This window comes from Aulonocara sp. 'chitande type north' Nkhata Bay, linkage group LG17 (assembly GCF_057382095.1).
Source record: "Aulonocara sp. 'chitande type north' Nkhata Bay isolate Kocher_YH1m ecotype deep benthic linkage group LG17, A_spYH_male_GT1.1, whole genome shotgun sequence".
Classification (NCBI taxonomy): Eukaryota; Metazoa; Chordata; class Actinopteri; order Cichliformes; family Cichlidae; genus Aulonocara; species Aulonocara sp. 'chitande type north' Nkhata Bay.
The window spans coordinates 41,478,800-41,503,591 of NC_141360.1; the positions used below are offsets into that span (position 1 = coordinate 41,478,800).

Genomic DNA, 24,792 nt, shown 5'->3' on the forward strand with positions numbered 1-24,792 from the left:
TCTGACAGACCGACTGTAAAATGTCAACGGACTGCTTCTTGTATGGCACTTTTCTACACAGGCACTCAAAACACTTCATACAGGCACTTTTTTTTTTTTTTTTACACTTTAGTGTTTTCTGTTGAGCATTAATAATCTGATTACTTCAGTATCTTGCCCAAGGTTACTCTGGCATGCAGACTGGAGCAGCCAGGGATCAAACCACCAACCTTCCAATCAGTAGATGATCTGCTCTCCCTCCTGAGCTACAGCCGCTCCGTAACATGAGACGTGGGTTTGTTTGATCGGATACTTTAAGGGCAGTATGTAATAGTTGGATTAGGTGGCTGAACGACATTCAAGATGAGATTTTATTATTATCCTTTTGTATTAGACACATTATTTACATTATTTTATGCACTTAGAATTTCAAATAATGTCCCAGTTTGAGTGGATGGCAGCTCGGGAGGTGAGTGGAGGTGGTCAGACTGAGGGGAAAAACGCACCTTCACTGATCAAATAAGCTAAAGGTCTGTGTTATAATGGTACTAATGTTTCATCTGCTAACTCTTTCCACTTGAACAGCTCCCAGTTTTCCTCCACGTGTAGTCTTCCTGTCTTATTAATAACTGCGTGACTATAACGAACATCAGAGTTTAAGTGTCGGATCTCTCCGTGCTGTAAAATTATACAGTAGACTGTGATATGTAGCGCGTGTCTGGATACACTGTCAACCTTCTCAATGCTGAATTAACAGCAACTTTGCCAAGTTTCATCTCATTTGATCTTATTGCAACTAAGGAACAGAACCATGGTTTGTTGGTGCCATCGCTGATTAAAGATGAGCTGCACGCTTCCTGTGTGAGGTGTTGGGGAATGTTTCAGACATTTTTGCCCTCTGGAATTCCCAATGACATTTCTTTGTTTAAAAAAAGTGCATCTTCACGCACCTCCCGCCCACAAAGGCGCTCCCGTCTGAGCGTTTGCTGCAGTTAAGCTGCAAGCTTCTGCTCCCTTGTTAAAAAGCGGATCACTTTTAGTGGGCCGTGGGGAGCTGGCGAAGCAGCGGAGTGTGGGGAAGGCTGGGATTGTGGGAGCTAAGCAGAGACTGTCTCATTATGTGCACGTGGGTAATTAACAGCAGCGGTTTGACTCGTCTGCCTGATTGCCTCTCTAGTTATCTCCTCAGTAAATGGAAGAGTGTTGGACTGGTGCTGTGGTTAAGAACTAATTAAAAGATAATATTGTGTGGAGGCTTTTGCACAAGATGGCAATCAGAGGTGACAGACATGCATATAAAATATGCAGTCCTATTGTCATGTTTTTGCCGAGAAAATTGAGCATCTGAAACACCAAAGAGTCAGTTCCTGTGTGTGCTTTACTAAAACAACAGGCAGCAAACCATCGTGCTGTAGGCTGGATGATTGGGCCGAATCCAAGATTAGTTCAAGATTGAGTTCCATGAATGAGTCCATACTAGACTTTAAAATTTATACAATTTCTTTTCCTCCCCGAAAGCAATAATAACAATTTACAGCAGTTAAACGATCAGCAGAGAGCGCATGTAAACGTTACAGTAGAATGCAAACAGGTTTGGGTCAGAATTTGCGTGAAACTTGGACATGGAGGGGTGCTGGTGCATTGATCCACTGCTGTGGAAGTCAAACAGTAAAAAACATTTGTGTCTACATCTTTAAAAAAAAATCAGCATCAGAGGTTTGTAATTGTAATTGTGCAGGTCCTGTGGCCAAGTGAAGGTGAACTGGAAGTTTTTGGGGAAACCTTTCACTTCCTAAATTCAGTTAAAGTCCTGGAAGTAAAAATCAGATCCGTTTTAAATGGATGGCTCCTAAACCAAGATAAGGATCCTAACACACATTAAAAATCTACAATGATTGACTTTACTGAAGATTTTGCCACAGGCCTCGATCCACTAACTGGACCTCCGTATAGTCCTTCAGAACCAGAACCCTTTGGCAGGAAGATGGGTAGTTAAAGAATCATTAGTAAAGTACTCGCTGTGCAGTGTATGGAAGTTTCCGCCACAAAAGGATCCATAACTCGAAATTTCAAGTTAATAAATCGAAATTTCGAGTTAGCGCTGCCAATCAGTAATCTACGTGACTGACGTCATTTCCTCGTTACCCGGAAGCTGAAGCCCTCAGCTACAAATGCTACAGCTAAGCTACCGGTATTACATCCAGTCATGAATGCACAGATTGCTGAGTGTTTTCAGCCTGGCTTCAAAAATGATCCTTGTGTTATTAGCAGAATCACACGGCGTTACAGCCAACGCACTCTCGAAAGAGCCAGTTTGTTGCGACCCGGTTTTGAGTGCGCGTTCCTCTGCGCCATGTGCTTCCGGGTAACAAGAAAGTGACCTCATTCACGTAGATTAGTGATTGGCAGAGCGAACTCGAAATTTCGAGTTAAGTCGATTTTTTTTTTTTTTTTTTTTTTTTTTTTTTTTTTTAAATGAATTTATTTTATTTATTTTTTTTAGTGACATAAACGGGCTTCCATAGCAGTGTCCTCAAACGTTGTTCATTTATTTAAAAACTGTAAAACATGAAATTAAAATGATCTTGCTGAAAATATGAATGAAACATGATCTTTAATGTCCTGGACATTTTTTCTCCTTCATTGATGGAACTGTGGAGTGGGAGCACTCACGCTCGCATGGAAAAAATAAAGTGAGCCCGTAAAAGCTTTAGGTAGCCTTCAGAAAGTGTTGGGACTGTGAACAAAGAGACGATCAAAGCTCGTAGATGGTAAATGTAGCAAAGACTCTTTGCTATGTTTGCTACATTTGCACGGGACTGGTGCTTTCCTCACATCCTAACATTCAGCAAACAGTAACATTTGGCATGGAGATGTTCTTCCTTTATATCAACAGTCTGGCTTAATCCCCACTTTCATTATTTTCCTATAATCTCTTCCTGTTGGTGCTGTTTGTGCAGTGTGGCTTCTTTGGCCCAAATTTCACTTCAGATTTTATCATTGTTAATAATTTATCCTGTGGGGTTAACTATTCGCTGGCAGAGGCCAAAGCAAATTATCTTTCCTCGAGTTTTCTCTAAAAATAGGCCAGGCTTCATATTCTCTGCCAATTTGTGCTGTGAGTTGGTCATTAGACACCGTGCAAGTGGGCCGATCAATACAGCTCATTGATCCGTTCTACCAGGTGGTGGAGCGCGGCAGCGGCGCTCGAGTGAATGAACGGCCCAGAAATCAACATCAGCTGCTTGTGACACCGAAGGTCGAGCTGACGACGTCTTTGTTCTCTCTGCATTTCTTCAGTCTGTTGTGATGCTTTTCTTTTTTCCAGGTGTCGTTAACGTTGTACTTTAGTAATAATTACACTCTAGATTTAACATAAATAATTGAACATGTCATTTCTACAGTGTAGCACACATTTTGATACAGGAATCCCCCCCCCCCCTTTTTTTACACAACCTGACATTATTTGTCTGCGTGTTTACCCAGCAGGCACCAGAGAGGGGGGGTCAGAGTGACGCTATGTACGAGGTGGTGAGTCTCCAGAGGGAGATGGAAAGAAGCAATGAAGAAAAAGGACGCCTAGCATCACCCACTGAGGAAGAGGAGGCAGATGAAGGTACTGAGGTGTCTCTCTTTCGCTCTTTTTGGCTTTAAATATTCGTTGGGCCATTCAAATGCAGTGTGAGACGTCTTTATTTCTCCTTCTGTCAATGACGGTGTGCTTTAACTCTTATTTAGAAAGCTGCCTCAAAACCACAAAAATGGAAAAAATGTGCCCTTTGTTGTTGAAGTCCTTCGACATGTTGGTGTAGCTGCACGTAACGATGTGTAAGTCCAAACTGACTTTTACCAGCCACACACTCGACGTGTTTCTGTGGCAGAGCCTTGTTCTTCAGTTTAATGTTTTATAATCATTTGCAAAGATGCATGGACATATTGCTGTATAATAATGATTTATATAGCGCTTTTCTAGGCACCCAAAGCGCTTTACAATGCCACTATTCATTCACTCTTACATTCACACACTGGTGGAGGCAGCTACAGGTGTAGCCACAGCTGCCCTGGGGCAGACTGAGAGGCGAGGCTGCCATATCGCGCCATCGGCCCCTCTGGCCAACACCAGTTGACAGGTAGGTGAAGATCTTGCCCAAGGACACAACGACTGAGACGGACAGAGCTGGGGATCGAACTGGCAACCTTCTGGTTACAAGATGAGCTTCCCAACCCCCTGAGCCGCGGTCTTCCAACGGAGCTGTGTGTGTTTGAAAGTGTTGATACGGGTCCTGTGGGGATGTGCGCGGCAAGCCACGTGATTCTTGTGATGCAACACATTTTATATACTCGTTACATTGAGACCAGTGGGAGGCAAAGATGCATTCTTTCTCCCTTCCTCTTCCTTCTGGCCATTGGACTGCAATAGACCAAGATGTCTTTGGGATACCTTGGCATCCACCAACACGTCTGAAGGACCCTGCCTGTGCAGATGATCAGCTCTGTTGGCTCACATCTGGAAGAACATGAAGACCAGGACATCAAGCTTGGGGCAAGAGGCGGCCAAAGTGGGCTTGGAGGTCAGCGGGAACAAGCGGGGTCATGTATTTAGTATTTTAGTATTTATTTATTTATTGTCATTGTCAGAGAACAATGAAATTGCATTTGGGGCTTCCGTACAACCCGTAAATAAAATAATGAAGAAAATAATAAATACCCCTTAAAACCCAAGTGTAAATATTTAACCCAGTGTGACTCCAGTGCAATAAGACAATCCTTAGCAACAACATGAGAACATGACAAGTAAACATGAGAACCTGACAAGTAAGTTCATTGCTATTAAGAAGTTGGATATGGTTATTGTCCGTGAGAGGGGGGCAGAGAGTTCAGGAGCCTCACAGCCTGTGGATACAGGCTGTTGGCCAGTCTGGATGTTCTGGCCTGTATAGACCTGTACCTTCTCCCTGAGGGCAGCAGGTGGAAAAGGTGGCACGCAGGGTGATGTTGGTCCCGCAGGATACTGTGCACCCTCCTCAGACAGCGAGTGGGGAAGATATTACTGATCTCTGGCAGACTTGTTCCAATAATTCTGCCAGCTTCTTTCACCACCCGCTGGAGTGCTTGCTGATCGGCCTTGGTGCAGCTGGGGAACCACACTAGAAATCCATACGTCAGAACGCTGCTGATGGCACAGTTGTAGAAGTTCAACATCAGAGATCTGGGAATGTGTGCGCTCCGCAGTCTCCTCAGGTAGTAGAGGCGCTGTTGGGCCTTCCGTACAACTGAGGTGATATGGTTGCCCCAGGACAGGTCCTCGGTCACAGTTACCCCCAAGAATTTAAAACTGCTCACCCTCTCCACCGCCTCACTGCCAATGAAGAGAGGCAGATGGTTGTTATGACCCCTCTTCCGGAAATCTACAATGATCTCCTTGGTCTTTTTGGTGTTTAAGACCAAGTTATTGTCGTGGCACCATGACTCTAGTTGTTGCACCTCTGTCCTATAGTTTGTCTCATCATTGTTGGATATAAGTCCGAGCACTGTAGTGTCATCTGCAAACTTAACAATGAGATTGGACGCGCAGGAGGAAATACAGTCATGGGTGAAGAGAGTGTATAGCAGAGGGCTCAGAACACACCCCTGAGGGGCACCGGTGTTGACCACAAGGGTGGAAGAGGTGTTCTTACCCACTCTGACACTCTGTCTACGGTTAGTGAGGAAGTCCACAATCCAGTTGCACAGAGAGGAGTTGAGTCCCAGTTGGTGGAGTTTGGGACGGAGTTTGTATGGCCGGATGGTATTAAAAGCCGAGCTGTAGTCTACAAAGAGGAGCCGTGCATAGGTGTTCCTGTGTTCCAAGTGCTTCAGTAATGTGTGCAGCACTGTGGCGATCGCATCCTCGGTTGACCGGTTCTCCCTGTATGCAAACTGGTGCGAGTCCAGGGATGGTGGAAAAGCAGCTCTGATGTGTTTAATGACCAGTCTCTCCAGGCATTTGGCGGGAATGGGGGTGAGTGCCACAGGTCTGAAATCGTTCAGACATGTGACATTTGACTGTTTTGGGATGGGAACGATGGTTGCTGCTTTGAAACAGGATGGTACCAGTGAACAGGACAACGAGGTGTTATATATAGAGGTGAAGACGTCCGCCAGGTCCGCAGCACAGTCTTTTAGCACCCGGCCCAGCACTCCATCTGGCCCGGCCGCCTTCCATGAGGATCAGTGACGCCGTTATTCACCCACCTCGGCCGCAACCTTGCAAGCGCGCAGATGCTGATCATGACATAGTGTGTCAGATCGTGAAAGCAGGTGCGGTCTTCCAGCAGCTTCGGCTCATCTGGTTGACCCCAAACATCGATCTGGGGAAGAAGATTCGTCTGCTCGTTATACCTACCGCGATCTACGCTTGTGAGACGCGGAAACAATCAGCCAAAATCGCCAAAAGATCCCCAGCAGATCCTGTGCGTCTCTTACCGGGACCGTGTCACCAATGAAGAAGTCCGCCGCACTGCCACGCGTCCTCTCTATGACAGTGTGACTGAGCGGCGTGTGTGCTTTGGAGGTCACATTCTACGCCAACTCCAGAATAATGACAAGATGCTGCAGGTGCAAACTGTCTGAATCCAGTGGCTGCTGTCCTGCGTGTTGATTAAACTGTTGACTCTTTGCTGCATCTAAACACGACGGCTTTAGATGATATGCCAGAGCACACTGACTTTTTCACCATCAGTAACTGCAGCGCTGCCAGAGAAATGGAGGCGAAACATTAATGACACCAACACTGGCTGTTAGACCCAGTGGTCCTCAAACATGACCCAGTTTCAGTTCACTAATATAAACAGGACTCTCATTTCCACCTGAGCGCTGTTGGTGCAAGTGTCGCAATTTAGACCACGCACATCATGTCGGTGCTGATTTGGAAAATGACACGAGCTCGCATGTGCAAATATACCCCGTCCACACATTCTGATGTAGTTTCTGAAGTACTCTTACTTCTTTGCAGCCGCAATTTATTCAAATAAAGATCATGTCAATGAATTACTACATGAAATTTTAGTTGTCATAAAGCTTGATGTGACTGTAACCGTTTGTTAAAAATAACAAGAATATTAAGAAATGGTTAAAAAAAATGGATACAGAGAGATGTGTGTGTGTGTGTGCGTGTCTGTCTGTGTGTGTGTGTGTGTGTGTGTGTGTGTGTGTGTGTGTGTGTGTGTGTGTCTGTGTCTGTGCGTGCGCGTGTCTGTGCGTGCGCGTGTCTGTGCGTGCGCGTGTGTCTGTGCGTGCGTGTGCGTGCGTGTCTGTGCGTCTGTGTGTGCGTGTGCGTGTGCGTGTCTGTGTCTGTGTGTGTGTGTGTGTGCGCATGCGTGTCTGTGTGTGTGTGTGTGTGTGTGTGTGCGCATGCGTGTCTGTGTGTGCGCATGCATGCATATAACATTTGGCCTGCTTTAAAAAGTCATAGGTTAACTGTGTTGCTGACCCAACTTCATTCTCAGCCTATATTTACACACATGTTTAAACAACAGCTGCTCCGTTAAATCCGTTTGATTTTTAGCTGCAAACAGGAAACGGGACCATTCGCCTTCAAAGTTGTGATTGCAGTGTTGAAGTTTCACTGTAGCTCAGCGTATGTTGAGGATGTTTGCAGACAAGTCGGCCTTTTTCATGCAGGCCGCTTGAAGGTGCGAGCTTTCACTGGAGGTTTTCGGTGCACCCTCTTTGTGACCAATTTCACCAGGTCGCAACCTCCAGCGGTCACTCAGCCGACCTTTGACCCAGCAACGGTGGCACAATGCACCAGGTTACAGAAACCAAGAGATGCATAACTGGCTGAAATTGCACCAAAGCGGCGAATATGATGTCGCTTTGTTGTACGACACTTCACCAGGGTGAGAACGGCCAGCATCTTCATCGTGCTCCTTTTAGTAATGTAGCAGATGCTCGGCAGCAACGGTAACTCATGGCTCTGCATTGCTTTGGAAAGAGCACTCTACTGTAGATGCAGATCATGGATCTGGTCTCACTCCTTACACTCCCACTAATCTCTCGAGTTTACATGTCAGTAGGTTCCATCTGCACGGCAAACCAAAAACGTTTTAATGTAATACAGTTTTATGTGATTTTACTCTCCCACTGAAGTAAAATCTAAGCTTCTAAATTAAATCAACTTCTAAACACTTCAGAGCTGCCATAAAACATGACTTGATCTCATCGTCTCCGTCCTCTCTGCTGCTGATGTAAACGCTTCTCTACTTTTTCTCTCCCCTCCTTGAACAGAAGACAAAAATTGTATTTCCTGTGTCTGTCTGCCGACTCGTTGAAGCCACCCTGGCATCTGGTGCTGTGAGAGCCTTTGAAAGGGCCTTTTTTATATAACGCCCGCTTCTCCCCCAGAGCTGAAAATTGGAGGCGCTCGGGGCCGTGGAGGTGGAGGCCAGCCCCATTGTGTGCAGAAATGAATACAGTCGGGTGTAGATGCCACTGCTGTGTGCCAACACGCTCCGTTCACGTGGACGCCCCCACAGCCCTCGCTACAATGTGGACAATGGCCCCAAAGCTGATGTGCTTTTCTTTCACATCATACTTTGTCTGTGCATCCGTGTGTGTTGTTTTTATCATACAATCACTTCCCATTTTTATACATGTTCCTTTGGTTTATCACAGAGGCTTGATTTGTTCACTGCACTGCTGTCATGTTAGATTTGTAGTTCATTAGAGTAAAAGATGGAATTTAAAACGTCTTCATGCCGTTAACTGGAAATTTCTGCTTGCTTTAACATAGACAAACCAATCCATTAGTGCTTTCAACATGACATGAATCCCACAGTCAGTGTGCAGCCCCTTCTGCAGATTTAAAGGTAAAGGTAATGGCCTTCGTCTTCAGTTTCTTTTTATTTTTTATCAGCGAGTGCGCCGGCAGTTGGAATGCATTTGCGCTTCCTGGCCTTGGAAAATCTGAGGACAGAGGTAGCTGCTTTGTGCTGCGTCTGAGCCATTTGAAAGGACTCATCAAGCATTTATAAAGACCTGAAAAGCTTCTGCTAAAGGCTTTGAGGACATATAGGAGCAGCGGTGCAGTCAGTGTAGTGGCTGCACGCTCTGGAAGAAAATGTCAGCCTGACACTTACCCTGTCCGGCGTCAGGCCTGCCAAAGCATCCTGTTATTTTCATCTCTGTGATATCATGAAGGAAACTATGACAGGTCTTAATTTTTGGACACACAGTGGGACTCATCATCATTAAGTTGATAAGTTTTGTTTGGTTCAACGTTAATTTTACCTTTTTTAAAAAATTATTTTCTTGTTAAGGCAACAGCATTTTTCTTTTGCGGTTTTTAGTTTTGTCCTCTCGTTTTGTTTCTAGTTCCCCTTTAAACAATATAAAACTGTAGGAATAATCATGAAGGTCCATAATGAAGTAAGGCGCCCTCTAGTGCGTGCATCTGTCAGCACCTGTTTCTGTGCAGCATAGTCACTGACGCCACGTCCGTATCACAACATGCAGTGTGGATCTGTGCGTTTGCTCTCGTGGGTGCTTTCTGTGTGGGGATCAGTTCCTCTCTCCAGCAGCAGAGCAGGCCAGACAGTCAATTAGTGCTTCTGCATCTAAACACAAGTGGTTCGCAGTGCTGATTGCCTCTTGTCTGCCTCACGAACCATCAAGCAGAAGAACGGCAATAATGGAAGGTGTAGGCGCTGCACAGGCACTCCTTCCTCCATTTAAACTGTGAGATCGATATTAACAGGTTTGAAAATGTGCATTGCGTATCAGAGTAGCTTAATATGGATTTATTAGTTGGGTGCAGATATCGGAAAGAATATCTTATCTGCCTGGCTCTTGCACAGCAGTCACAGAAACGGTCACAGCTCTCCTGGTAGGTGGCAAAATGCTCAAATGCAAACTGTCGTGCTCCCTCTGTGTTTATTAAGTGCTGAGTGACTGAAAGGACGACACATTCAGCTTTACCTGGAGTTAAAGGTCAAGATGTTTGTCTCTCTAACTGCATGCTCAGGTATACAAGGGTATACGTGCTCCTAACACACATTAATATTGCTTTACTAGCTCATCGGTGCGACTGTAGTGAAGTGAGATGAACCTAACTCTGGGTACGACTGTTTGCGATCCTCCTCGACTTCTCAGTTGATTGCAACTCTCATTACTTTCTTTCTGTATGTTACACGTTAACGTGACCCGTGGATTGCGATGGATCGTGAACCTCTACATCACCGGCGTCCTGTTCTGTGTCTTGCAGATAGCGACAGTGAAATTTCCAGTGGAACCGGCGACGTTTCCAAAGACTGTCCTGAGAAAATCCTCGAGTCCTGGGGAGGAATCCTCAATAGATGGTGAGGCAAAATGTGAACACACTGAGACCGAATGACAAAATACGTGCAGTGGCACTAAGCAGTGGAAGAAATGCACCATAGCGATCACAGTATCCACAATTCAACTGACCCAGCATGACAATAGCTGGGTGGCAGTCTGCTTTAGCTGAGGGCTCCTTCCATAGCAATGAACCTTCATCTGTAGCTTGACTCGTGCTAAGATTGTGATGCAGGTTAAAGAAAACTCTCGATGATTGAAAAATGGGTAAAACTAAAGGAAATTGGCAGTTTAGGCTCATGTTAAATCCCAGTTTTTATTGATTTTAAAACGTTAAGCTTGATTCGTACAGCCAAGTGTTTCCAGCTGGACTGACTGTAGCTTTTAGTTGTTTGGTCAGATATTAACCAAAGTGCAGAACATTTAGAATCGTTCGCACCTCCTTAAAATCAGAAAAGTCGGCTCCACTTTGCCTCATACACGGTGTGATTTCCACTACAGCACCTTGACTGTTTTATGATCCCAGTTCTTATGGATTACCTACTCGAACTGCAGCTGAGACATTTTAATGAATTACCCTCGTCTTTGTCCCCACTCCAGATGGAGCGAGCTAAAGCGCGGCGCCTAATAGAACGGCCAGTTTAAAAAACAAAGTTTTTATTTGTTACTTCTTTAATTAATGTGTTGCAACAAAAAGCGTTTGTTACAGTAACTGCTGCTGATAAATTCAGCTTCAGACGCAGTCGTTAGAAAGAATAAGAGACGCTTGGTGCCGTTTTCCTTTCAGCTGCACCGACATCATGAAGTGAGTTTTGTTGGGGAAGTGCATTCATATGCCTTCAATGAATGTGTCATGAGAATATTTCAAGCATCATTAAAAAGAGATGACAGTGTATTTTTCTAAAGGAGGATTTTTTGTTTTTTTGGGAGCGTGGCACTGATGTGCATCAGCAGTGGTGCACTTTCTGCTGTTAGTGAAATAGTTTCATGACACTCGATCACTGCTGTAATAAAGCAATACATCAGTAAACTGAGTGAAGCTGAGTTAATGTTGTTGTATCTTTATCATTAAGATTTACACTTCAGAAGGTGCGAAATTAAAGCTCCTGTCTTGTCACAGCAAAGAAGTGATTGTCAAAGAGCTGCACGTAAAGTCAAGTGGCTGAATCGACATTGTAAAATAATGTGTGTGTGTGTGTGTGTGTGTGTGTGTGTGTGTACATCAGGCATGGGAACCTGTCCACTCGCCCGAAAGGTTTGTCCTCATTGGTCCGCAGCGGCATTCCTGAGCCACTCAGAGCTGAAGTCTGGCAGCTGCTGGCTGGTTGCCACGACAACCATGACCTGCTTGAGCACTACCGCATCCTCATCACCAAGGTAAATGCACGCGCACAGCAGGGATGGACAGCTGCTAATAAGAGTGCATTTCTAAAAGAAACACTGACGTAAGACTTTTCTACCACATCCTCACCTGAGGGCCGGCGAGGCGGCAACAAATCCACGGTTTTCATTATATTTGACCCTAAGATCTGATGTCGGCACATTCCTCCTGTGAATATGAACCGTGAGAGTGTTTTCTTTGTGTCGATGTTGTGCTTCCACGCTTTTAGCTGTAGCCGCCATTTTTGCCGTGCTTAAGTGAAAACCAGACGGCGGGTGTGAATGGTTACGAGATCTCGTCACTGCGATGAGAGTGAATGAGGAAATGTGTTTCTGTACTGCGTACAAATCTGCGTCTCACCAACGCTTTTGTTACAGCTGTTCCTCTGAACTGTGTGTCAAATCGGAGAAGGCTGTAATTTAGCGGTGACATTTAAAGGCACGCGGCGCCGTCTCGGGACTGTGACGGCTCGTGCTGCCCTTTGGCCTCCCACGGAGCAGGAATTCAAAGTGAATTTTTGGACCTGTAGTATTTAACTATTGCTTGTTGTTCTGGCTGCGTTCAGGTATAGCACACGGGCTTGCACAAAACTTTTAGCCGCAGTGTCACACTGGAGGAACGGCTCTCCAGGCTCTCTGAAGGTCCTGTTTCATAATGTGCCATTTAACTGTGGCTTTATTTATATACTTCTGTTATAGTTTCATCTGATCTTTCTTAACTTCTTATAAACGAGTAAGTCGAGCACCCAACTGTACCTAAATGCGGCGGCAGAAGGATGGAGATCTTCAGTTTCATTGGTAATAAAATAGTTTTTTTCTCTTTGCAGCACAGAGGCCAGTGAAAGCACCTGCCTCAATCAATAAGCACTAACAGAGAGAAAGCAATAGGGGTGTCGACATGAAGCGTGGAAAATTGAGCCAGCAAAGAGTGTGAACCCACAAATATTAGGTTTTAGTGACTGAAGGGAGAAAGGGAACGCGTGCAAATGCCAGGATAGCGACTTTCACTGCTGTGTGGATATCTCTGGTCCTTCTTTTTCTGTTATCGTTATCCCTCGTCTTTCTTTTTCGTCTTCTGTAGGAACCATCTTCTTGCTCTTCTTAGATTTCCCTGTGCCCCTCTCTGCCTCTCCTATGCTCCTGTTACATAAGACTAAGCTTCTGTTGTTCAGCTCATTGCGCTGGCTTGGGCACGCCCACATCTTCTGTCTTGCTGGAGTAGTGATGGTATTGATAGGCGGTTGGTCGGGCTATTAATAGCTGCACCAAATGAATGGAACTGAGGGAAGATGTAGCGGGGAGGGAAGAGGCAAAGACCAGCAACATGAAGGTGATGTGGAGCTCGTTTATACCTTTCTGGGCCTTTAATGCTCAGCACCGTGTATCACCAGGAGCCGTGTTATGGACCTCTGGAAAAATCTATTTCGAAACCACTAATCTACTCAGCATTTAGCAGCATGTGACCCGTGGCGTGCTCGTATAATAGCGCGATACTTGCAATACACTTAAGTGTTGCGCTGCTCTCATTTACAGTCATCACACACAGTCGCAAATGCACACTGTGGCCTCGGGGCATCTGAGACATTCACAAACAACTTTCTGGGCTGGCGCAGCGCTGTGTTTGAGGTCGGGAACGGCGGGTTGCTGGTGACATTTGAACAACCTTTTCATGTCCCCAGAGCCGAACAAGCCCAAGGTGTGCCGCCACGCTTGAACCCACAGCTTAAAAAAGCTCAGCCAGCTATTTCCAGTCCTGCCATCCCAAAAACAGACGCCGGACTCGCGTCTTAGCTTTGAAAGCTGTAATGGAAGCATGGAGGGAAACTGCACAGCAGGCAGGACCTCAGCGTGACCAGCGCAGGACATTTCAAAGCTGCTAAACACTGACCTGTGAATTATTCATTCATAGAAAGGCACCGAACTCAATCAAGCTAGCTTTGCAAAAGCAGTTTGTTCCACTCTAACTTTGTTACTGACTTGTAATTCAATTATAACTATTTCACTTCAGTTTTATTTCTATAGCATCTAATGACGGTCACCTCTAATGTCGAGCCCAACATTTCAACAAATTCTTGCACCTTGCACCCATTTTCCTTAAAAAAACCAAAGAGGGTGGACAGCTGAGGACTTGCAGCGTGTATAACCTCGTCTGTGAAGATGAGCTTTTTCTGTGTGTCTTTCATTTCCCGGATCTCACCTGGTTTCCTCCCAGGACTTCTAAGGTGCTTTCCATTTCAGTGAGCAGCCAGCTTAGTGATGACATATAAAGTCTGTGTGTAATCAAAGGTAGCATCAGCCATGCAGCCAGGCTGGAATAATACTACACCCACGCCTAATAATGCTCATAAAGATACACGGAGCACAATGTACATAAGAGAGGCTGCCATGGTAACTGTGAGGGTCAACAGACTTTTCTTTGCTTGAAGTTATCGCCATGACAATTCTGTCTCCTTTAGCCTTTGTCTCAGTCTTCCTTCGCCTAATGAGTTGGTGTTCTGCCTTTGAAACCTGCAGTAGTTGTTTATGGATTTCACATAGTCACTGTGGCGACCGCTGCACGGTGTTAAGAGAAATCCACGTCTTATTTCACTAACATTCATTTTGTTGCCATGTGATCCTTAGTTTTCCAGTTTGTGCACACATACAAGCTTTTCTCTCATCTTTTATATATGTTGACATTTTCATACTGACGATAAGTTTTCACCCTTGAGGTTTGAGGTTTCCCATCACTGCCTGAAAGACAAATCCCTGTGGTGGTGTCAGCCAATCAAAGCCTCTCGCACACATTCGTACACACTCGCCTCGCTGTCCCGTCCTCCTTTATAGTATCTGCGGGGAACAGCTGCACTGCACGTCTGCAGTACAGCCAAGCAACACCGCTTCCTACAATATAGGTCTATTCACAGCACTCTCCCTCCTCGGGTCTGTGTGCCTGTCCATAATGCAGTTTCCAGTCTCCATTCACCGACAGTTTCCACAGTAGGAAAACCGTGGAGGATGTGCTGCCTCTGATCCACAGCGTCAGAAACATCGGTATCATTTCTGTAGTTACTGAAGGTTGGCTAAAAACTGACTCGACGACAGATTTGATGTTTACTGAGGACCCTCTGCTGTGTGTGTGTGCGTGTGCGTGCAGCTGAAATGGTGTAATCAGTCATGTTAATGTGGTGCCACTTGGACACGTCTGATTAGATGCAGAATTTTTAGTATTGAGTGAAATTAAGTTGCCATGCCAAAGTGAATAAAATGATTCTGGAGTTTTGCTGGTGTGCAGTGATAATTGCATCGGCCGTCTGTGCTGACACTGATATGACGCCCGCATTAAGGAGATTTAGCCAACCTCATCTCTGGTCACTTCTTTGTCCAGTGCTCCGTGTCTTTGCCTCCACTGCAGTCGCAGCAGCTCGTATCACCTCAATAAATCTGAACGACCTGCAATGAACAGCATTTTCATCTGGGTGTTAGATTAATCTTAAATGTGATTTGTCAGGATACAGCAGTAATGTTGTTTATCTGCAGATTAAGTGAGAAAAACTTAAAGCTGCTCTGGGATGGAATCACTTAGTATAATCAACAAAATCTTATTTCATATCCTTGAACTTCGAGACTCTCAACAAGGGGCGTCCTGTTTGAAAATACCGTTTGCAGGGTTCTGTTTGTAAGAGGAAGAACGAAGTAGTTGTTGCTACTTTATTTTTGTTGTAGGAGATGAAGTGATTAGTTGGTGTGTCCAATGTAACGGCGAACAGCCTGCCACTTTCTTTACCGTGCTCTGGATAAACCACCAGGCCAAACACCTTTTAATGTAGATATAAACTCCCTGCTTATGCTGGTACATTGCTGTTTAGACTGAAATCAGCAGGAGCCCAGGCATGGAGGAGGGAGGGATGCTGGGAGGCAGTGAAAGGTGAATCAGCCGCCGCCTTTGTTTCCAAGTGGCCCCGCTGGCTTTGTTTTGGAGCAGAATGAATTATTAACGGTGGCCTTCTGGTCGTGTTTTTCATCAGTGTCCACCTCCAAAGGTAAAGAGCGCTGTGATGAGAGATCTCCATTGACTGGCTCCTTCCACAGTGACAGCACAACTGTCTACCTGAACTTCACCTGATCTATTTTAGTGTTTTTAGTTTGACCTGTTTCAGTAGAATCGAGTCTCATTTTGACTCGAGCATACCGACTTCTATATTTAGTCAAATTGTAACACTTTTCCAGAGTAACGGCTAACAACATAGCGTTACCAAATAAATAGTGTATTCAGTATGATGTTATTTCCCACTGCCTGTCTTTGCAACCTCAAGTCAAAGTTAATTGTGCACTTTTTGATAGATGTGCGTGTTGCTCTCAAAGATTATTGGTTCAGTAATGTACGTAGGAGTTGATGTCACCTTAAACATGAGGGTTTAGACATTACGCTACTATTAAAGTCAAATACTAAAATGGATTTAATAATCATGAATGATGTCGTAGTTTATAGATTCTAATTACTAATATAAACAGAAATATTTACAATGAGAAACTCTTACGTTCTGTTTTGATCCCTGAGCTATAATCTGTTTAAAGTCATCAGGTCTGTGCAAGCCTTTCTTCAGCTTTTATGTCCTGTCATAAGCTGCTGCATTACTGAAGAAATGAAATCGCAGGAGCTCCTATTATTATAAGATCATACACATTTACCATTATATCCCAATAGCAGTGTTTCTTGAAGCTGCATCCCCCGTTTTATTCAGGCGATGCACGTTTGTTCTTTCGCTCTGTGTGGCTTTGGCCTATTGTAGATTTTTATTATTATTTTTTTATATAACAGTCTTCAAAAAATCACATTGAGCTGGCTCATATGCTCCACAGTAACCGTGCTCGCTCGCTGGCTTATTTCAGTCCACGCCATGGTCGCTCCATTCAGACGTTAATGTGTCGGTTTGTTTTCCAGAGTAATTAAAGTTGTTTTCTAGATGTGTGCAGTGTAACGATTTCCTGTCAAAATGACCACTCCTCAATGACTTTAATGGTTTCTCAGTAATATTAACAAAGTTTCAGTTGTGTATGCATCATGCTGGCCGGTTTCTTTCCATCCACTCTTTAGATTAGCCAATTTACTGTCACTTGATCCCTTTCAGGATGCTCCCAACTGGCTGAAATACCTGGCAACTGTAACTAAGGGGCAGAGATAAGTGTGCTAAGCTGTTGGTAAATAAAGAAAAGAAACCTGGAGTCTGTTTGGATAATGCAGAAGATGCATTTTCCAATAATTAAAATGTTTCTTATCATACTGGAGGTTAACTGAGTGTTCATGTACATTATGTACACTTTGTTTGTGGCAAGCTGAGACTGAACACTGTACATATTATGACTCAGCGATGTTATGAAATTTGCATTTGAATATTTTTAGATTCAGTAGTTTTTGTTTTTAAATACATAAAGCTGCTCAACTGCAGTTAAATAGTGAATAGTGTATGTTTATGGTATGTGTGCAATGAAGGGCTGTGTGACTAAACAGGAAAGGGGAGAAAAAGTGATAAGGGCTTCACTTAATAGAAATAGTTTGAGAGATAAGTGATATGTAAATAGGAAATGTATCCAAATGTACCTCTGGGAGAAAGCCAGTCTGAGGCAGGATAATGTGGCAGGGAGCCTCAGGTGCAGCTGGGAGGGGAGGAGGCGGGGCTGTGAGCAGCGAGGAGTGTGTGTGTGTGTGTGTGTGTGTGGAGAGAGAGACTGGAGTGTGCAAGCTAGAGAGAGTGTGTGGTGAGGGAGGGAGGGAAGTGTAAGCCAGTCACAGCATCTCTCCTCACTGCACCAGGGCTGAGGGACTCTCCATCCCCTCGCTTCTCTCGCTGCAGATTTAACTCATTTCCATCAGCGCAGTCATCCCCCCCTTTTTTTGCCTTTCATTTTTACTTGCTGCTTTGGACAGATGCATTGCATTCATATCCTTCAATGTGCCAGGATCTGAGGAATTATTAATTAAAAACGTGTTGTTGTTTTTTCCTGTTCATCTAAAATAAAAGGGACCATTTTCAAAAAAAGACCGGGACTCCGACTGGGACTTTTCTTCTCTTTATGCTGCGAGAGCGGATTCCCTTTTGTTGTACCGTCAGTGTTTTGTTCAGGTGACAGCTGTACTGAGAGAAGAGTTGGATAGGACCCCCTCCACAACGCTTGAAAGGACTAAGGCAACTTGGAAAATCTGCGGCTGCATTAAGCACTTGAGGACAAGGTCCCGAGCCCTTCTAGGTGCTGCCAGATTTTCAAGAATACCACAATGAAAATGGAAGTGTCGGGTAAATAAGCCGACTGTCGATTCATTCCCAAACCCCTCTCTGCAAGTGTCTGCGACAGGATTGCTGTGGAGTCAAAGTGATTGGAGCGCTGAGTTATTCAGGTGGCCTCTCATTTCTCCTGGAAAGTCCTCGCGTCTGCCTGCATCTGACATCAAACACTCATCAGCCGCTCGACTCTTACGTTGGTTTGTCTTTTTCACAACTTGCAGTCCAGAACACTGAGAGGCAAGTTTGCACATTTGGATTTAAACTTCACATTGTTGGCAGAAGTCATCTGGACGTTGGGATGCTTTACCTCATGCTGCCTAGGGATGCCTTGTAAACACATTTCCCCTCACCACTGTGTGTGCTGAGAGAGCTGTGACATTATCTCCCGCGGAGATCCCCGTGTTGTTCTAGCCCGTGTCTGTGTTTTGATTCAGACAATAGCTGGGCATACACGGGCTCCAGACACTGGCCGGAGGACCACCAAAATAAGGGAAGCCTGCGGTTACATAGTAAACACTCTGGCACACAGTGAAACTTTGGATTGTAATAAAGAAATGAATTTAATTATACATCGCTGATGCTTTAATTAAACATAGCGATCACCTAAAATGTGTTTTGGAGCCACAGCGGCACCCAGAAAATCTCAGCTGTTCTTAAGGAGTGAAATAGAAATGCTCCATTATTGTTGGGGCTCTTTAGTGAATCGAGTGGAGCTTTGGACTTTGCTTTAACCTTGTGTGATTTCCTCCCTCGCATCATCTTTGCTCTCTGCCCTTGCGAGGACATCTCCTGCCCTCAGCCTCCTGGTGGCAACTCTCATTTAAATCAGACGATGAGGCCACCGACTGCAAGGCAGAGCGGCAAGTGAGCTCACCGCTGGGATACGTGCTGGCCGAAGCTTTAGGTTTACTGAAGGAATGCACTTTCTTCGTACTACTGACCGCTGCCCACCCACTACTTTCACTGACCATGCATCATTGGAAAGGAGAGCCGAACGGGTTGTCCTACGCTGCTGGCGGCTGCATTGATTTTCCTCCAGTCTGCGTTCATTTGATCGAGACCGAGCAGCGATATGAGAGTAAGGCGAACGAAAGCGTGGGCACGCTAGGGAGCATGTTCAGCTCTGTGAACTGAGATTGGCTGCAGACGCCTGGCGAAAAACAGGAGGGCGACAGGAGAATCTCCAGTTTCGGCCCAGCTGCCTTTATGGGTGACACGCTGCAGTCCTGACCCACCTGGACGGCACCCAGAACAATGAACCAGTCTGAACTGACAACAGACCCTTCGATCACTGCCAACGTCAGCCATGGAGACTTCGTTCCTGGCAGGGCCTCGAACCACTCCTGTCCCTTGGGCTGGGGGCTGAATGGAGGCCTGGATGCTTGCATTCTGGAGACCGTTGTCATCGTGCTGCTAACTGTACTAATTATTGCTGGGAACTTGACGGTGATCTTTGTGTTCCACTGTGCCCCTCTGCTGCACCACTACACCACCAGCTACTTCATCCAGACCATGGCCTACGCCGATCTGCTGGTGGGGCTCAGCTGCTTGGTGCCCACCCTGTCGTTACTCCACTACCCAACCAGTGTCCAGGAGCCAGTCACATGCCAAGTTTTCAGCTATGTCATCTCTGTTCTGAAGAGTGTTTCAATGGCCTGCTTGGCCTGTATCAGCGTGGACCGGTACCTGGCTATAACGAAGCCGCTGTCCTACAACCAGCTGGTGACTCCGTGCCGTCTGCGAGGCTGCATCACTCTCATCTGGGTCTATTCCAGCCTGATTTTCTCCCCCTCCTTCTTTGGTTGGGGTAAGCCGGGCTATCACGGGGATATTTTCGAGTGGTGCGCACACTCTTGGCCCACCTCCGCCCTCTTCACAGGCTTCGTGGTGTGCTTGCTCTATGCGCCTGCTGCCCTTGTGGTCTGCTTTACCTATTACCACATCTTCCGCATTTGTCAGCAACACAACAGGGAGATCAGCGAACGACGTGCACGTTTCCCCAGCCAGGAGATGGAGGCCGGTGAAGGGAATGGTGGCGGGCATCACGGGGGGCACGGGCCGGATCGGCGCTACGCGATGGTACTCTTTCGCATTACCAGTGTTTTCTATATGCTTTGGCTGCCCTACATAATCTACTTTCTTCTAGAAAGCTCCCACGTGCTGGACAGCCCTGCCCTCTCCTTCATAACAACTTGGCTGGCCATTAGCAACAGCTTTTGCAACTGTGTCATCTACAGCCTGTCTAATAGTGTGTTCCGGCTGGGCATGCGCAGGCTCTCGCAGACCATTTGCTCCTTCAGCCACTGTGCTGCAGATGACCGGGACTTTGGCGAGCCTAAACCAAGAAAGAGGGCAAACTCATGCTCCATCTGAAGCCACGTCTCCCACAGGATGAGGAAATAAGAATCCCAGCATGCTTAGCAGCTAGTTAACTCGTAGTTAAATTGGCAGGGCTCAGTGGATAACTGTATCAACCTTTTTAGCTGATAACTGTGACATTATCCTGGGCACTGGTAATTGCATTAAAACCCTTTCAAGGAGATGAATGCAGCATCTAAACTGAGATTTCAAGCGAAACGGGCGCTCTGCGGTGGCTTTTACTCTACATTACAGCGAAGGCTCTCTTAGCCTTTACATCTCTGTGCACATCATCGATGAGATCGGATCTACCGGAGAGACAAAACTGTAAATGCCAAAACATTCATAGATATCTCCTCACAAATCAAATGTGACCGTTTCATGTCTGTTAACCTTTGCTAGTGGTTGTGATTCAGAGCAACCGTCTAATGGATGTCTTCATGCTCTTTGTGTGTGGATACAGTGTAATCTACAGTTGTGCTCACAGACCTGTTTAAAGGTTCTAAGTGGATATTAGACGTTTCCATATCAATGTTACACGTACGACAGTGACAGCAGCCGGTGTGCTGCTGTGACAAATACGACGGAAAATGGCTTTGACTGTTTTTAAGAAGTGAGCAGGTGGAGTCATAGTTATGTCAGGTGTTCTGCCCCCCCTTGATTGGGTGATCGGTTACAGCTGAGATTTAAGCTAAAGATTTTACGACATGAATAAGTGCTGCTAATCTTAGAAAGTAAACTTAATGTAATTCTGTTCTGACAGTATGCAGATCATATCTCATATACCAAGGGACTGTGCAGCTTTGGCACTAAAACCTTTAAATGAACAAAATTGCTTAACACAGTTATTTATTGCTGGTCATCAAATGTCCATCAGTTCAGGTGCTGCTGTGATTGGGCCTGTACGAGATTGTTAAACAACTTTAATTTGACCTGAATATCATCAGCTGATTCGTGCTCCCCCCACGACAAAGCACCTTATTTCCAAACTGGAACAAAGCATATGTCAGGCTTAGCATAGATTCATACTGTGACGCTTAACTGAAGTCAGTGAAATAGTGCAAGGTCTCCCTCTGTGCTTTGTATTCCTGACGTTCCCATTATGAGTGTTCAGTCAGTTTGATGCATGACTTCATGATTTTGAACCAGCCAATAAATATCTTTTCTTTATACAAATGACAGCTGGATTGTGAACACAGATGAAGATGCAGTATAAGTGTCACTGTCCAAATCTTTTCTTCTACATGAGCTGCTTTGAGGATGCAGATGTTTTACTGTTGAATGTGGCTTTGAACCCACTAACACATTCACTCTGGTGCGGGGCCTCAGATGTCACAAGTTTCTTGTGCTTTGAGTGGCTCACGTGAAGGATAGTATTGAGATGACAGGGGCTGGGATTAATGTGACCTGATCTGTTTGTTAAAAAATGACAGGGTAGACGTTTAAGGCTATTGGTTGTTTACCTCGTCTTTGTTCGTTGAACTGGTCATCTGGCGGTGCGCTTTATTTTTGCCTCGTCTTTTATTTCTCCCAGTTCTGAAATAGACGTGAAAATCTATATAACTATATAACAGACTGACTCCCACTTTACCACAGCACAGTAGGGTAGTCATTCCACTCTGTATGAAATGCATTTTTATTTTCATTTGACCGGTGTCAAATGAAAATAAAAATGCATTTTATACAAACGAGAAAATTAATTTCACATTAATACAGCAGCAGTCTTTAGCCAAATTACCATTTGGCTCCTGTAGTGGTGTCAGCAGTTTGTGGTTTAGGCCCTGTAGTGCATAACGGCCACGCGGGAAACCAGGAGACACAGCAAACCCAGCTCCCAGATACTGTAACTCTCCGATCTACTGCTGCGGGACACTTTGTGTAGGCCAGCGGTGTCCAGCTCCCGGCCTCGAGGTGTCCTGCAGGCTTTAGATGTACTTGATCCATCACAGCTGATTTAAACGGCTAAATGACCTCATCAACATGTCTTGAAGTTCTCCAGAGGCCTGGTAATGAACTCATCATGTGATTCAGGTGTGTTGACCCAGGATGAGATCTAAAACCTGCAGGACACCAGCCGGTGTCCAGCAGCCAGGTCATCTCATCATTTTAAGGCTGCTTTGTGGTGTTTTACTGTAGGGCCAGTAAAACTGAGTCTTATTCTCGTTGACATGTTTGACATGGAGTATGTGAGCATTCCAGTTTAGTCTTTCTGGCCACCCTATAAATTGAAGCTAAAATCACTGTAATGAGATCTTAGACTCTTTTGATTAATCCTCAGGCTGTAGTGTCGTCACCAGCCTGTGGTCAGTCTGAGTTTGTACCGGGAGCAACTAATAATGGTTTATTCATATAGTTTACTGTAACTGCTGGCAGTGTTAGTTTTTGTTTGGGGTTATTCAAATAAGTGAACTTGGAGGCAGATGCTCCAAAAAATGAGGCAAAAGTGAAAAGCTGTGGACATGTGTGCAGGTCCTCAGAGGAACCGCCAGCATTCTTCAAAATACTCCACTTTGGTCGATGGTGTTGGATTTCAAATAGTTGCAACTTTAGTGCAACGTTAACGCATTATAGATTGTTTTATGTGCCTAAAGGTGTATTTTGTAGGAAAAGTGTATTTTATCTTGAGAATAATTGCCATCACATGGTCATGCTGCACTTTTTAAAAACATTTCACGTACTGTGTGAAACTTTACACATCCGAGGATACGTCGTCACTGCGTTTAGCTTTTTCTTTAAGCTCAAGAGGGTCGAAAATGGGTCGTTTCATAACTTTATCAGCGTTGATGTGATTTCTGACTTCCATGTTCTGCTCTTTGATATCTACATTTATAGAAATGTCCAAGTGAACTCACTCCAACAGCCATACGATCTGGCATATATGAGGTATAACAGTAGGGACTGTGTCAAATACTAGACTTAAAATATTCGATATATTTTATTTTGATAGCTTGTGTTTTTGTATTCACTTTGGGAGCGTATTAGTCGGGTAGTAGATGAAATTATTATGACCTGTAAAATCTTCAATGTGGTGACAAACAATAACACGAAAGCAAAACTCTGTAATGACATAAAATAGAGCAGTTGTCAAAAAGTTTAAGAACATTTAAAGTGGAGATCACAGTTGCTGGTATGAAGATGCACACGTGCTCATGCCTTTGTAGGCTTTCATGTAGCAGGTCATGTGAAACGTGGTCCTGGCACGAGGTTTCAGTCAAAGTGCCGAGTGTTTAATAATCAATGATTTGTGTGTCTGTGTTACACTGACCAAACTGAAGTGGTATTAAAAAATCAGAAGTGTTATGTCACCTTCCTTTTAAGTGCTTTGATAGAAGCTTTTAGTAAAAAGTGTTTAAAGGAAATATTATATATTTATTTAATTTATGTTTGAATCTTTATACAATATACTGCATATGAGTATGTAGTGCGTGTATCTGTTGTTGCTGTACAGCCAAAATAAGTTCTGGCAGGTGTTGTGGACCCGTTTTCGTTAACTCACCTAGGCTGATGTTTGAGTAGGAGGCGAGTGTGTTAAATTGCACAGTATCTATTTTTTTAATTTGAAATTTTGTCAAAAGGTTTTTGCTGTTGCTGCCAACCTAATAAAGGTGAAAATAGTAGACATTGCTTTTGGACAGTGTGTGTTTCTGTGTATCAGTAGCTGCATTCACACCCTGCTGGGAGTAGTCGTCATATTTTCTCTGCTCAAAATGTTGCAGAAAGTGGAAACATGGGTTTTTACTTTGGCCGAATCATGTGATTTAGCTCACACCTGCCTCAGCAAACATGGGCGACGCTTTGATGTACAAGTCGTTTTTGAAATGTTCTCAATGTGTAATAGAAAGGAAGCCGTGCACATTTATAAATAACATAAATCCAGGACCAGAGGAGGGACGATAAATCTACATCTCGTCTTCTGACTCCTTGCAGAGAAAGAATGGAATGAAAATTGCAACCTAGTGCAACACGAGTGACTCTCATCACTTCTGTAATGATGGTATATCAGCTTAAGCTCTGAGGTTGGATCCCTCTTAGTGATACACATGTGCTGATCCTTTTGACGCAGGCAGTCAGTACTGATACACCTGTGTGTACATATGGATACAGCATATCCAGCCTAAAGTTATATCTTTAGGCTACACAGCAAACGCAGTAAATGACAAACAGATGAGGTAAAGAGTCATCTGTCTGACCTCTTTATTCTCCCGACTGATCTCTGCCACAGACTAGTCGTTCTTTTACTGGATAAAACTCCTTCACGTGCTCTGTTGGTGTGAACAGATTTCATATGATAAAGTTGTCTGTCTTAAATCAGCCTTTCAGATTTATTATGCTTTTAGACTGCGAGTGAGTCTCTCACCAGCCATAAACCCTGTGTCATCACCTAGTGGACGGAGAAGCAGGAGGAGACGGAGAGCTTTCTGGAAAAAGTCTTGCCAAAGCAGCCGACTGAGAGGAATAACCGATTCGGTTGGGTCCAATGAGAAGTGCTCAGATTACA

At 44.8% G+C, this 24,792-nt stretch overlaps 2 protein-coding genes across 3 annotated transcripts in view; both read left to right on the top strand.

The window, feature by feature from the left end:
- Window positions 1–24,792, top strand: part of rabgap1l (RAB GTPase activating protein 1-like) — a 95,276-nt gene that overhangs the window by 11,617 nt on the left and 58,867 nt on the right. For both annotated transcript variants that reach the window (XM_086268310.1, XM_086268311.1), the window contains exons 11-13: window positions 3,466–3,595; window positions 10,223–10,316; window positions 11,520–11,670. In XM_086268310.1, coding sequence (XP_086124436.1) covers window positions 3,466–3,595; window positions 10,223–10,316; window positions 11,520–11,670 — 375 coding nt within the window. The remainder of the gene's footprint in view (window positions 1–3,465; window positions 3,596–10,222; window positions 10,317–11,519; window positions 11,671–24,792) is intronic.
- gpr52 (G protein-coupled receptor 52) lies at window positions 17,441–23,913 on the top strand. Its single transcript, XM_086269537.1, has one exon. It carries the CDS (start codon window positions 19,191–19,193, stop codon window positions 20,307–20,309), a length of 1,119 nt encoding a protein of 372 aa, XP_086125663.1. The 5' UTR covers window positions 17,441–19,190; the 3' UTR covers window positions 20,310–23,913.